The 15,052-nt window shown below is 40.2% G+C and overlaps 1 protein-coding gene across 6 annotated transcripts in view; it reads right to left on the bottom strand.

Moving 5' to 3' along the window:
* poglut1 (protein O-glucosyltransferase 1) overlaps window positions 1-15,052 on the bottom strand; it is a 166,363-nt gene that overhangs the window by 42,655 nt on the left and 108,656 nt on the right. For all 6 annotated transcript variants that reach the window (XM_087136051.1, XM_087136052.1, XM_022252495.2 and 3 more), the window contains 2 exons: window positions 1,648-1,706; window positions 78-245 (listed from right to left, as the gene is read on the bottom strand). In XM_087136051.1, coding sequence (XP_086992177.1) covers window positions 78-245; window positions 1,648-1,706 — 227 coding nt within the window. The remainder of the gene's footprint in view (window positions 1-77; window positions 246-1,647; window positions 1,707-15,052) is intronic.

Genomic DNA, 15,052 nt, shown 5'->3' with positions numbered 1-15,052 from the left:
CTATTCCAGTTCTTTCAGATTGTATTTCTCTCAAAGGAACTACTCTAAAAAAGAAATTAAGTTTCTTTCATATTTACCTTGTTCCATTTAGATCCTGAGCAACAGGTATATAGTGCACCCATGCCTTAAGTTCTGGATAGAAGAACTCCAGCCATTCATCTCCAACATGGAATACTAATGACTCACAAAGAAAAAGATGCTTCAGTCTGAAACTTGCAGCTACACCCCGGAAATTAAACAAATACCTGAAATAGAAATAAACACATTGTAAATTTCAGATTTGTCAGTACGAACACATGGAAGTACGAACACAAAGAACACCTTCACTAGCACAGACCTACATGTGTGCCACACAGTTTGTTGCACAATGGAACTTTAAATTACAAACACGTTTTCCAGGATTTTATCTCAAGAGTGTATTGAGCCCACTCACCTGCACATCCAGGCCTTTGCCATGCAGTTTTTCAAACAATGCCATCTAGAACAAATCTGTTTGCCAAAACTTCACTGGCACTATGCAACTTTGATGAATGTATTCCATGCATAATATTTACTTGCAAGCTACATGGCTTTAAGTCATTCTGTCCATGTTCTGTTTAACCACTTGCCACTCGGGACTCGAGGCATTGTGTGTTTATACATGTGGCCGGGGTCTCCAAAATTGGACAAAGGGAACTGGGCCTTGTAACAAAAGACCGTACTTGGAGCAAAAGACCAGGCTGATGGGCATTTTTTCACTCTCAATAGGAGAGACAATCCACCCTTGTTTTGAAACAGTATATCACAGTTTAAGGCATTGAGAGCAAGCGGATTACCACTGGGGACAAAAGCGTTCCATCACCGCAGTGATGAGCCACACAGCACCGCTGCACGCTAATCTTGTCCCTATTGAAAAGGGGTCAGCAGCACATGGTGCCAGGTTCGTGAACAGAAGAAAGTTACATAACACCACACAATCTGGACTCTTCTTACAAGGCTGCAGGCCTGGCTGAAATACTTGGGCATCAATAGATTTTGTCTGTCAGACTAGAGTGGCCACCAGAGGGCAATTTGTGTGGGTGTAAACGTCCATTAATTGAAATGATGAATTTGAAAACTTAAAATCTTGAAAAAGTCCTGATTATGTGCACTGCATTTTTCAAACCACCTGGCAGCAAGTGGTTAATGGGAGGAAGCTGAAAATAGTTCAGCAGCTGAACGAATCTGAACCAAGCAAACTCTGAACTCTGCAAATACGCATAGTATAGCACTAAAGCATGCATAATTGTACTAAATTCTCATAATTATTTTATCAATTTCCAATAGCTTCAACAATAGCTTACAATAAAAACCGTACATCAAACTCACTTTTGCAAAATTGCTCACATGATTATATATCAGAAACACCTCATACTGTGTTTCACCAAAGAATTTCAATGAAAATGTTTTTCTTGAAACCTTGAGCAGCATAATATCTTCTCTTTAAATATCACTTGAAGTGACAAAACTGTATGCCTTTACATGGATATGTACAGTATAAATGTATCTTAAAGAAACAAGCCAATAAACAATGCCTAATCCTTTGTTTTCCCCCTTTCCCAAACAACTTTGCAGAATAATCTTCACAATGAACAACTGCTAACATAATATTCCGATAAGGAGTCTTACTTGTATTTGCAGTGCTCTTCAAGGCTGATTTCACTGGCTGGTGGCATATAAAGAGTGTCCTTAATGCAAATAAAAATATAAATACATGTGCTACAATTAATGAGCCACTTCAAGTACCTACACAAACTTATAATGCTATTCATATGAAAAAGGGATGTGCGAACATTAAAGGTTAACAGAAATAGAAAACATTTAGTTCATGTGAAGTATTTCAAATGCATAACCATTTCAAAAACATCATAAATTCAATGTTTACCCAATTAATCAAGAGCCCAAAATGAATAAAAGATCTTGCATTTCCCCTCCTGCAAATAATCCCCTTTTAACCGTTCACGCTCCCAGGCTGATTTGATGATGTCATCAGCAGAACACCTCCATGTACCGTGTACATGTACATTGCATGATTGTACACAGCACATGCAGTATCACTCGCTTGCAATAGACCATTTTGTGGTCGGTGTAGCTTGGCCCACAGCCAAACACTATGCTGGCTACATGTAGGACTGTGTCTTTCAATTTCTCCCTTGAATCGAAATCCTATCACAGTAACTTCCTGGCCCATTATGTAAAGGTAGTTACCCATATTTGCTGATTTATAAATTGTTCATATTGTGCACTGACAGCAGGTGGATGGTTTTTGACCGACATGCATGAGACATGAATGTGTGTTCATGTATGCACATCACTGCCTTGTACTCAAATGACTTAAGTCACTTCACAGCAGGATAAGTGTTGTTCATTTGACAAATCACCAGGGCCCATGATGATGATGGTGATGCCTATGTCATCTGGACAAGTGAAGACACCATTTTTCAATTTCGTCAAACTTCTGTTGTAACTCTTGCGGTTGTCCTTAGGATACTGTGAGAGTCAGCCTTTGCATTGTGAGCGCTGGACGGGGAACATGTTGACAACAGCTTCAAATGTCCAGCATAACCATTGTACCTAGCTAACTCTGGGTGTGAAGACCTCAGCAATTCCTGGTTCAGGGACTGGAACATGGCTCTTGTTTCTACAGAAAGAATGTTGTCAGGAACAAGGGAGACTTAATAAGAGAGTGGGGGTCCTTGGGCTGCTGTAGTTGGAATCTTGTTTGCATGTTACCCCATGTTGGACGGGCACGAACACAGGGCAGACTTGACAAAAGTGCTCATGGCCTTTTAAGCGCTTGTGGCATTGCCAACCTGAAAGTGGGTTGAGGTTACGAATGTTGATCTTCCCAGCCACATTGTCAATATTATCAGGGGGTGGCCAGGTTTGGCACTAGGGGCATAAGTGCAGGGCTCAGGGGTGAAAGTTCTGTCCAGTGATAAAATGTCTTTTGGGAGTTGAAACTCAGTGAACTCTCCAGTTAAGACGGTGGATGAAGTGGAATGGGCACAAAATATTTGTGCATGGTGGACAATGTGAGGCCTATGTGTGACTTAGGGGGAACCGTTGAGTACTGTTGTTCCATTAGCAAGGGAGACCAAGAGTTTGGCAGGTCGGCCAAGTCATTGGTCTCTATGAAGGGCATGCCACAAGGCGTCCCAACTATTTTGTCCAGGATAGTAGGTTCTCAATCTGAAGGGCTTCAAACAAATAGTCAAGCCCATCACATGAGAGAGTGATTTGCGTCTCACCCATTACCGGTGTGTGGGAATAAACCATTTTAAACTGGGAGCTCTCCTTGTTTGGGGCCGCAATATGTTTTAAAGCAGCTGCACTTATCATGTTTCCTGTGGCACAAGTATTGATGGTGAGGATGCCTATTTCTTTCAGATGAAGTGCCGGTCCTGCTTGAGAAGGCTGGGGCACTAACTCAGGAAGTAATTTGGTTTACTCTGCTGACATGTTCGCAGATCGGGCATGACTTCTGGGAGTGGGAGAGGCATGGTTATTGATGCTCACTTGAGTGGGCCTGTGCGGTAGAGGGACATGGGAGTGAAGGACATGAGGCTGCAGCATGCACTGCCCTGGTATTATCAGAAGTATGCAGTTCTTTAATGGGTGACCCGAGGGCTGGGACAACTCTGGTTTTATGTGGGCGAGTGTGCATGACTGCAGCTGAATACCACAATGCTGCTTTACTAACTTTTGGCAAACTGGTATGAATCAGCGAAACCGGCTCAAGAAGTCTAAACTTAAAGGAAAGCCGCTAACAGTGGCTCAGTCAAAACAATACATGGCGTGGCTTATCATTGGCTAATCAAGGATCAATGACCATCACCAGCCAATCGTATACCTTGGAGGGGATTACATTCTCGCATATTATAATACTTTTTCTGAGAATACCCAATGGTGACGAGACTACAACAAAAAATACAACAAAAATTCACAGAAATCAATGAGTGTGCGACACTCAAATCCAACATGGCGGAGAGTGAACCTGGTGCTTGTGGCTCATGATCGCAGAGAATTTCCTCTCAACATGCCATGAATCTGCTGTGAAAGTGGTCGTCAAATGAAGAAAATTCCTATGAAAGTGAAGCATAAAACTGCAGCCAGGAAACCAGCCAGTCGAGTGCGATGAAAATTCTGGTCTTGATTCTGATGATAGGGACTGTATTCATGACACTCTTAGTGCATTGCACAAACAATTGCACAACCAACAGTGAGTCCAACCCCAGAAGCATTCCAGGGGCCATGGGGGTGTTACTGACACTATGGCAGGAATGAAATGGAAAAGCATTTTCAAAGCATAAGATCATGAAGTTTGGCAGGCATTTTGCTTCATCCCAAATGAAGCACTAGGTGTCAATGCGAATGTGGATGGCAGCTCAACCCACTGTCTCTATGCTCTGCTGTCACTCAGTGTTTTGCAGAGTATCAGAAATATAATCAATGACAATGCCAAACACTGAATACAGGTGAACCTTCCTCTACGTCAGAGATCTATCTTTGGTAACTGGAAGCGATAACCAGGAGGTGAGCTTCTGAAATTCATTGCCATTCCGATAGCAATGGGCCTGAACAAGCAGCCAGTCCTCAAGGTATAATGGTTGCAATCCCTAGTCAGCTGTTTGCCAGGGACAGATTTGAGGCAATCAATTTCTCAATGCTAAGTGTTACAAGTAATACAACCCATTAAAGTCCTGAAAGCATCATATAAAGACCTTTGGCCTATGTGACAGGTCAACTGGGTACCTTTACACTCTCCATGTTTACTTTGGTAAAGAAACATCCTACAACCAAGACGATGCAACCAGACAATCAGAAAAGATTTTTCATTACCTTCTGAAGAACCCTGGTAAAGGCCACCATGTATTCGCAGATTGGAACTACACAAGCTTCACCTAATTGATCTTCTCAACTCCAGGAAAATATATTACACCAGAATGCTACATATCAACCGAAAGAACTTTCCCCCTGAACTGAACACACTGTAATTTACCTACAGCACTGTCAGTTATAGACTTTCCAGAGTGAAGACAACAAAAACTTGTGCTTAGCATAGGGAGACAAAAGGCTTGCAAACCTTGTGTCCTGGTGTCAACAAAAGCACCTGTCGGAAATGAACAGTGAAGTGCCATGAATTGTAAATAAGTAAAACTTTTTGATGGATGGCTGTGACTGGGTTGGCCAGTGTGTTTCTTACTATGGACATTTTACACATAAAACGGTCAAGTGGTGGAAATGAATAATCTTCTGGCTACTAGAGGTCTGTCAGTTTGAATGCCTATATCCTGTACACACTGACATGAAACAATATCAAGAGGTGAAGTCTGTGACAATTCAAACTGAAGCTCATCTCGGCTCTGTTGGAAGAGGCGACCGCCTTGTGTCCAATGATGAACCACGCACTTGTGTAGTGTAGGACAACCACTCTCAAGCAACCCTGTAAAACATCTGCAGGGGAACAGTCACCTCATTGGTCATGTCGAACAGACCAAAACTGCATAGAGTGTACAACACCAGTCAAGCGCAATGTACAAACTTTGTATGGGATGCAGTGACAGGCCCCATCTATTGGACTGTCTCTACAAATACCACACTGTTCCATGAACAATTTCTTTAGACTGGCTCTTTCATAGATTGGACTGTAATGGAATGCATGTGCATGTATACGTACATGTATTTGAAACGGCTGTAAAAGTCTTTGCTTTGATATCTTTGATATCTTCATTGTTAATATTTATATAGTTATTTACTTTGAATACCAATATGTGACATTGGATTTCTTTGTATGAAACCTCTGCAGATAGTGTTTGAAATCTGTGGGAAAACAACTTCAAGTCATTGCTGTACACACTCATGGCACATGTATGTTTCCACCTATATATACATGTATTGCACCTGTTTCAAGTAAGAATAAGGAAACATTCCTTTATATGTGCGTATTGATACTTCACCCAAAATTTATAACTCACCATTGGAATGTTGTGTTTTTGTATATGTGTTTTCTGTAATATTCAGTTTATAAATCACCATTAACAAAACTGGTTGCAGTATTACTAATATTTCATCTGGAATTTCCAGTAATGTTTTATTATTTTTCAATATTTATCACTTTTTCATATTTGACAATCCTTAAGGAACAATAAATTAATATAATTAGTCACTGCGATCTTGCATCATATTCTTCATATTGTCAGCTTTACTTTGAAGCCTTATTCTGCCTTTCAGCTTCAAGAATTAACACATTATGCTAGTTTTCTTATTACAACCTCGTGCTGATCATCTTCTGGAAAGCAAAACAATGTCACGGTCAATAAATATTCCATAGTGAAAGAGTTAATACACAAGGGCAACGCATGAGCATGAGTGCAAAACAAATACTAAAGGTCAGAAGTTGCCAACTCTAGAGTGTGCAATAGATATTATTGGCATGATCTAAAGCTAGCACCATTCACTCCCGCCTTGGAAAATAACAGTTGAATACCTCTAATATGAGAACCAGAAGTGTATTGTCAATGGTAAAATATTATTTTTGTACATATGTGTTTTATACTTGTAATCAAATTGTAAATAATATTCCTTTTACGAATACATAGACTATTCTTGGTACGTTGGGTAATGTGGTACATATTACAGTAGTGTCACAGATGGAATGTGAATTGTGGGATGGCGTGGTTGGAAGTTGCCCAAGCAAGACATTAATAACAAATTGACAAAGCAAACCAACTGTTCAGAACAAAATTACAAATGTAGTTTTAATTCTGTGAGGCTTTAACAGAAATCTTCAGAACATATAATCTTCAAAATAAACGGAAAAATAAACGAACATGAATGGATTGCGAAACGAAATGAACAAGCTTTTGCAACTGCAAAAAAGCAAAATCAATTGAAACGTAATAGCGATGGACAAAATTAAACAAATTGTAACTTATATACAAATCCAAAAAGAATTAAAAAAAAAAAAAAAAAATTAGTGTCGATGGATTGCCTTCCTCAAATCTGAGCTGAGCCCAAGCCCGAAAACCCTGCGTGTTGGAAACCAAAAGAACGACAAACAAGCACTTAGCAAAATGAAACTTTTGATTGCATCAACTCAATTAAACATAAGGAAAGCATGCAAAAATGCAACAAAATAAAGCCATGCAAACAATTGAACAAAGGTTAACTTACAGGAAGCTCGAGAGTGCCGGACGTAAAAGCCCCTGGTCTTAGCCAATTTGAGGAAGTGTACAGATATAAGTAATTAATAGACACGAATGGTGGGTATGTGGTGGTGGTGGTGGTGGATGCTGGAAGGATTCAGTGTAGCTCCTGCGGAAGCTAGCTGTCCGGTAGTCTGTGGCCATCAGAGTCACCGTTGCCAGGCCGTCCAAACACCACCACTTCCCACCGTGTCAATGTGGCACTCTACCGAAACTAGGCATGCTAATCCTTATATACCCACTATTTACACAATAGGTATTTACCCCATTCGGAAAGATCCAATTAAAGTACAATAAAAGAACACTTAAGAGCTGAACATTCCAATTACAAGAATTACAAGGGTTAGGAATCTCAAGACTGGTAGGCTTGATTGAGGTATTCAGCCCAGAACAATAACCACTGACCCATTCTGTGTTAAGTAGATCTACAGGTGCTATGCATTCCTTACATTGAATTCTTAATAATGGAGAATCTGGCATGAGTTAGAAGTCCCAAATAAAATAGACTTCAACATTCATCACCAACTTTTCTTAATTAAAAAAGTATAGTTGGGACTATTGACAAGTAGGGGAATTGCTGTCCTGTAACAATCAACTTTAAACCTGTAAGAAGGCAACAAAATTTCATGTAATTTATTGGTTATTTATTTTCTCCAAATTTAAATTTTTATTTATTACTCTTAATACACCCTAATAAAAATATGTACATTGGAACTGGCTGTTTCCCCCAATCCTTATTTCTGAGTGGATCTGCTCAGTAACACCAGGATGAGAAACTTGAGGCTGTTTCCTCAGGTACATGAACTGACCTGGGTGAGTTGGCTGTAGACAGCATTGTTATCAGCAAATAGTCTAACAGTGGAGTCTCCAGCAATAAAGCCTGTGAGATCATTGATGTAGGCCGAGAATAGGAAGAGGCCAAAGATGGTACCTTGGGGCACACCAGATGATACAGGAGATTGATTCCATGATGGCCCCTTTAACCACATGCTGTCAGGTGCTAAGGAAAATGCATTGCACACATACGGGATGATTTTTGAGATTTTCAGTTTTCAAAAATCTTCAAAAATTCATAATTTCATTTAACAGACATTTCCACCCACATACCGTTTTAAAACAAGGCTGGATTATCTCCACTATTGAGAGTGAAAAAAGGCAGTAATGCCCAGCAGCTCAGTCTTTCGTGCAAAGCACGGCCTTTTGTTATAAGGCCAAACTCTTTTGTCCCGTTTTCGGGCTCTCCCAGCTCTGCATATAAAGCCTATGTGCTGGAAAACGGGTCACCCGGCAAGAAGTGGTTAAAGAGCAACCACATTGGCAATTCAAAATTTATTTTTAATGAAATTTAATTACATTTAAAACTATAATTATTAATATTAATCTATTATGTAAATAAAGATTGCTACTGATGTCAAAAGCACGAGTTTAAGTCCCCCTTTGTATCCTGCAATCTGAAAACAAAAGTCGTCAGGAGCATCCAGTAGAAATCTGTTTAGTTGAGGTCATTGCAATTCTGCAATTAAACAACTGTTTTATTATTTCTGCACAAATGCACCTGTGTGCATGAGCGCTGTGCTTGCTTGCACTTTGAATGAAAAGAGGTTGGACAGTAAGAGTAACTAGGAACTGCTTTTAAATTGACACTGTTGATCAATACTGGATCATATGATAAAGTTGAACCGTCCCAATTTGAACCAGAGTAAGGTCCTGATGAATTTCAGGCAGATGTCCACAGTTATTTGCCGAGAATGACATTTAACTTACTTTACCCGTTTGTTTCTCTGTTCTTGTACAAAAAAGCCCCCTATTACGGATGCAAGGTCAAGAAATCTCTAGGGGAATGAGAGCCATGTTATGACATCATCAAATTGTTAGATTTGGTTAGCCCCCTCATTGACACTTTTCTTTTACTCTGAGCATTCTCACCGTGGAACTGAAATTCAAAAAGAAGATATTTTATCAATACGAAGAGAAGCTGCCATATTAGTCATTATATGGCTAATAATGATCAATTTCCTGTTTAATAACCTTTTTCCATAAAAGCAATGTGATAGATCTTTAAAGACAACTTTCTGAACTCTGCTCAGAAGGACATTGCTAATTCAAGTGAGTACACTGTCACTGATGCCATAGAACTGCAACTTATGAAAGATGTGGTAATGAGGGACTTACAAAACTGATTTTGAGAAGTCTAGTAGAATTAGGTCAGTTTGAAGACTTTCATCAAGGTTGTGGTTGATGTCATTCAATTGTGATGAAGAGCTGGGATTTGCATGAGTGGGCCTTTTGGAAGTCATGCTTGAAATCAAACTGGATGATGTGTAATTGAAAGTTCTGCATGACGGAGGTGTGGATAACATTCTCTAGAACCCAGTTGCAGCCTGTGGTTGTTAGTGAGATGGGTCTGTACATGTGGTTGGCTGTTTTTTTCTGTTTCCTGTCCTGCATGCGGGTGCAATGTTAGGTGATTTCCATGTTTCAGAGAGATCAATCCTCACGTCTAATGAAGCATTATATAGGATGGTGAGAATGAGGCCAAGGATGTTAGCAAGTTCTTTCAGTGGACGGGCCAGAATATTATCTGGACTTGCGGCCTTATGAGGATTCATCTTCTTCAGCAACATGGCTATGCCGTTGACATTCACTTGAATATCATCCATGATAAGAAATGGCCCAGGTTCATGGGTCTTCATTTTTGTTGAAGACTGAACAACCTGGTCATTCAGGATGCTTGCCTTGTCCTTGCTTCCCGTGTAGGCAGTGCTACTAGGTCCACGGGGCAGTGCTATTGTCACAGCACTTACTTGAGAAGAAGCTCCAAACACATTTAGGATTTGACTTGAGATCTGGACACACAATGATGTTGAAATACATGTAGTTATTGAATGCTTTTCTACATTCTACCTTAGATTCTTCTATCTGACTCAGAGATGATGATTACAGTGGCAGTGATGGGAGCAAGCCTTGTTGTAAGTATGCTGTTTATGCCTGCTTTGGTCAAATACAAATGCTTTTGAAAGTGTTCAACGCTTTCTAAATCCTACGCCCCACTGACAGCCAACATTGAACAGATGAACGCTTCAGCGAGGCTGGCCGAACCATTCGTGGTCAAATACACCGTGCAGCTTCCAGTAAACAATGGACAGCTGATCGCATTATCGCATCATGGGCGTCTGCAGTCTGGTGGATGAGTCATAACAATAGCTCTTTACTTTGCAGCTCTGCAGCAAGATTAAGATCAGCAGACTGTTTTAACTTCTTGATAAAACACGTCTACAGAGTAGTTGTGTCACTAATAAAGTGTGAAAATCTGCGCTGTCAGTTTCCAGACCAGTCTTTTCAGGTCTCGATACCCTGTAATCTTAATATTTTGTCTCGGCATCATGAGTCAAATACAAACCTAACTGTAGAGGCGAAAGAGGTGTTTTGTTTTTGTTGCACCCCAGGTAGCAAGAGAGTTGCTACTCTGAGATGCCCATTAAAAATGATGAACTCTGTAAAAAAGACACAGCAAAGTGGACAGTGGTTGAGTGGTGTAGGAGTCAATGTTCATGTGCTCACTGGTCAAAGCATGGAGTCAGAATGACCAAAACACAGTTTTGGTTAACTAAGGCGGCAACGTGAAATTAACTGACTGTTCCGCCCCGCGTCTAAAACTCGGGATCCCAAGGACTAAGTTAACAAAAGAGCCCCTGGCAACGCTGTCTATCCCTGCCCGGGAGCTTCATTTACATATAAAAAGAATGAATAAACCCCAGATTCCGCGGGCGTGCCGGCCAGCCTTATGGCAGGAAGGTTAATTTAATTATGAATGGTCCACTAAAGTCGGTGTGTGGAGTCGGTCCATGGGGTGAACGAACTAAAAACCGCAGCTGCTTCGTTCCTGTCCGAACAATGGGGAAATAATTTGGGGGCCTGGGCTGAACCTTGTGTGTTTTTGCTTTATAGCTTTCAAATCTTTAGGCAGAAAGCACAGGACGCAAGTTATTTTTATGTATTATGATTTTGTGAAAGCATGTTTCATTTCAATCGTCAGCTTCTACTAATTTGAAATAAACCGGGGCGATGATTTTTTCCCTTGTTTAAAGTTAATACAGTTGACTCTCGTTATTACAAAATCAACGGGACCATGTAAAAACGTACAACGTATGCATGTGTCTGCATGTATATTAACGCATGGTTGATGTTACATCAGAAAGATCTTTCGGTTTCAATTAATGAAATATATTGCGATGTGTTTAGAATAATAGAATTCACTGTCATATGAAAACATGTTTAATGTGCATGTGAGACTAATAAAAGCAAATACATCTACACATACATGTGAAAGTATCGATCCAGGGATTTTTAAAAGGCTTTTGATTGCCATGGATGACGACGAAGCTAAACGCCATGTACATATAGGCCTGTGTGTACCTGAAAGGATGTGAAGATTCATCAACAGGAGCCCACATCCATGTAAGTGGTCTTTCCAACACAAATTGTGTCATGGAGAGACATTTTTATTTAATTTTCCATCTGTCTTATGATTTTCGACACTAACTGCATGACACCATTGATCAATGGTCTGAGTTCACTCGCCCACTGCGGCGCAGTCACCCAAGCACACTGATGGTCGCTGAAGGAGCATGATGTCGAGACGGAATATTGCCATTGGATGGCTGTGTCTCGCAAAAAGTACCTCGTGAAAACGCACAGTCTCATTGGCCGGTACGCTACGTCTTTTGCAGTGATATGAACAATTCACTGTTTGGGCAATTAGTTGGGCTCTTGTGATACGAAAGTAGTCAAGCGAACTTTTTTGGCCTATTTTTATTGGAATCGGGAAGGGGTTTTTTGTTATGATGTTTGTGTAATCAATGTAAAAAATCATTGATTTTTTAATCGCTCTTTACGCTTGTCATGACTATAGGAAACGATGTCTGTGTATCACGTTGTAAGCGTGCGCTACGCGTCTGGAGGGCAAGGGGTGGGCGATTAGCCTTGTGCTGTGGCTCCAAATTTTGTGGAAACACACTCGTTTCGATTACGAGCAATACATCTTCAAATTAAATACATGAACACAGAAAACACAAACATACATGTAGACATTACTTTATTTCATAAGTTTATTTCATAATCCTCTACAGTGTTACATTCATACTCCGGGTTTGTTTTCATGCGGTAATGAGGTTGTAATTCACATCAAGAATTTGTGCTCTACAGAATTTGATTGATAGTTTGCTTGGTGGATTTATCTGTTTTTGCAGTTACTCATAATTATGATCAGAATTTCATTTGTTTCACTTTTTGTGGGTGGTTCCATAATAAATATTAAGATGAGAGCAATCCTGTCTTTTGTATCTATTTTTAATGGTTTGTTTTCTAAATGAAGTTACATGAAATAAGTGGTTGTTGGCCCATATTGTGATAAACAGGTCAAGGGAGGGCAAACAGTGGCATAGCCCGGTATAAGGATTATAGGGAGGGGGCATACAATTTTTTTCCTGTCCATGAATATTTCTTCCAAAAAGAATAAAAAAAAACTGCTTTCAAAAACTGCCCTAGGTCCTCATGCATGCTGCATCGTTGAACAGGCACTGCATCTACACCCACCGTGACATTTTGACTGCTACTGCATACCTCATTCATGGACAGTCCAATCGCTTACTTTTCCTAATGACCATGTGACCACAGAAAGTACTGTCATTAGAAAATCCAAGTGAAAACAGATCCGACATGTCATGCCGAGCACGATTGGCGAAAAGATGAGATTTGCTACACGAAGATACACGTACATGTCCAATTAAGCGGCTGGTTTTATTTATTGGGGGAAAGAAACCTTTAGGTAACAAAATACTACATGCAGTAACTCAATGTTGATTATTGTGTCCCAAACTACACCACGAGAATAAATAAAGAAGTGCGAAAATAATCAATACCATGCTGCCACAGCAAAGCCAGGCGGCCATGGCTCACCGTGGTGAGTACGTGCTCATGATCACACTGCATGGACAGCCAGCCCATGGCTCAGTGCGTGTCTGCAGTCTATAGCTATAACCACATAAAAATGTACATGGTGATAGGGCATGCAGTCGGGGAAATGAAAATTGAGCGTTATATCGGTAAGAGCATTATAACGGGAATATACTGTATGCCCTAGTCTACGATAATGCCCTGGCAGCTTTTTTTATTAAGAATATCCGACGTCAAGTGGTTAATTTTGAAGTTATTCCCAAATTAGTAAAGTCGGTGATGGATTTAGACCTACAACTTCAAACGTAGTACAATTAATATTAGTGGTCGCACCGCGATATTGTGGAAGAGCTTGCGGAGTGCAATTGGATTGTTAGGTCCACTCCCATATATGTTTCGTGGTCATCATGGAACAAGTCTCAGATCTTCTGCGTTTCAAGCATACTTTTCGAGGTTGATCTAATAAAAAAGAGTTGCCTGCCTTTTTGCGAATGTAAAATAATTCTGAATAGCCTATTTAAGTTTGCAACGTACACTAGTCAATGATTACAGTGGAACTACACAAAGGTGAGTGTCCAGAAGACGGCAACCAGGGTGGTGGTATTATAGCTAAATATTGAAAACAGTCATAGGTCTACAGATTCATCATCATTTGAACCATCAAAATAGACTGAATAGGAACCATTGAAATAGACTGAATAGTTTTTTTGTCTCTAAAATCTTTTAATTGTGATTTCGAGTCGCCCGTCTTTCTGCGTGCAGGAGGTTTGTATCATGAGTTGTCCCCTCAGCTCATGTTTATTCACACTCCCTTTGTCTGGATGACAATAACTGTGATCGGTCCAGCCCTCGTTCAGCTCATTAAACTCTGCCATGCTTGAGTGCGCGCTCCCGTGCAGGATGCGTATTCTCGCCCTCCTTGACAACGCCCGACCGATCGGGATGAACGCAGGCAAGACACAGAATGGAAAAAATGGAAAAAATGATAGTCATGCCGGCCCAGCATCATCAACATTGAAAAATGCCCCGGCATGAAGTGGTTAAAGTAAAATAATTATTCAGCAGAATGAACATTAAAAAATACAAGAAAAAACTTTGAAAAATATTCATAAAATTCCTCAAATGTGTATATGTCATTCTGCTCTGTATTAACAGTTTACTAATTTCAAAGCCTAAACCTTTTGTATATTGGTTACAGAGTAAAAGTTACTTAAATGAAAACCCTCAAAGTAAAAACATTGATTCCAGTATCGATAAAGAAATATTAACTCTGAGTTGCTACATTCAAGATAGGAGTAGACAATAATCTGAAATAAACTAGGCCTGCCCTTATCAGACCCTGGCTAAACTCTATACACACTCCGTGCATTGAAGCTTACTTCACGGCTCTTGAACACAGAAACCAATTAGGGATACAGTACATTTGCTGGCCATTCTGAAAAGTTCAAAACAGTTAAACAGTTAATAGAAACTATTCCTGGGGAGATCTCTAGAACTCATTAAATCACAGTGAACAGAAACACCGCAATAAATAATAAAGTAACAAATCCACATAGTATCATGGAACTACATGTACGGCTGTTAAGGACTGTGCGTACGAGCGTTCATTGTGGCTACAGGTGGCAGTAGTGTGTCACGCACAAACTCCACCCTTTGTGCGAATTACGTGTACCCAAGGTTGAAACTTTTGCGGCCAAAGTTTAAAGCTTTCGCAGTTGAACACACACAGAGTTAAAGCTGGGAAGATAATGCGTGACAGCACGCAAAATAATTGTGTGCTGTGTGCAGTCATACCTCCTGTGTGGAGTGTACATTGGTAATGTGTGTACCCAGGCGTGGCCCTTGATAAAGCCAGTATGTCATAAACTGGC

The sequence above is a fragment of the Acanthaster planci genome, linkage group LG04 (genome assembly GCF_054643075.1).
Source record: "Acanthaster planci isolate LZ-2023a linkage group LG04, COTS_SCS, whole genome shotgun sequence".
In the NCBI taxonomy this organism is placed as follows: Eukaryota; Metazoa; Echinodermata; class Asteroidea; order Valvatida; family Acanthasteridae; genus Acanthaster; species Acanthaster planci.
Note: the sequence above shows the minus strand (reverse complement) of the source record. Positions and strands in the feature narration are given on the sequence as shown.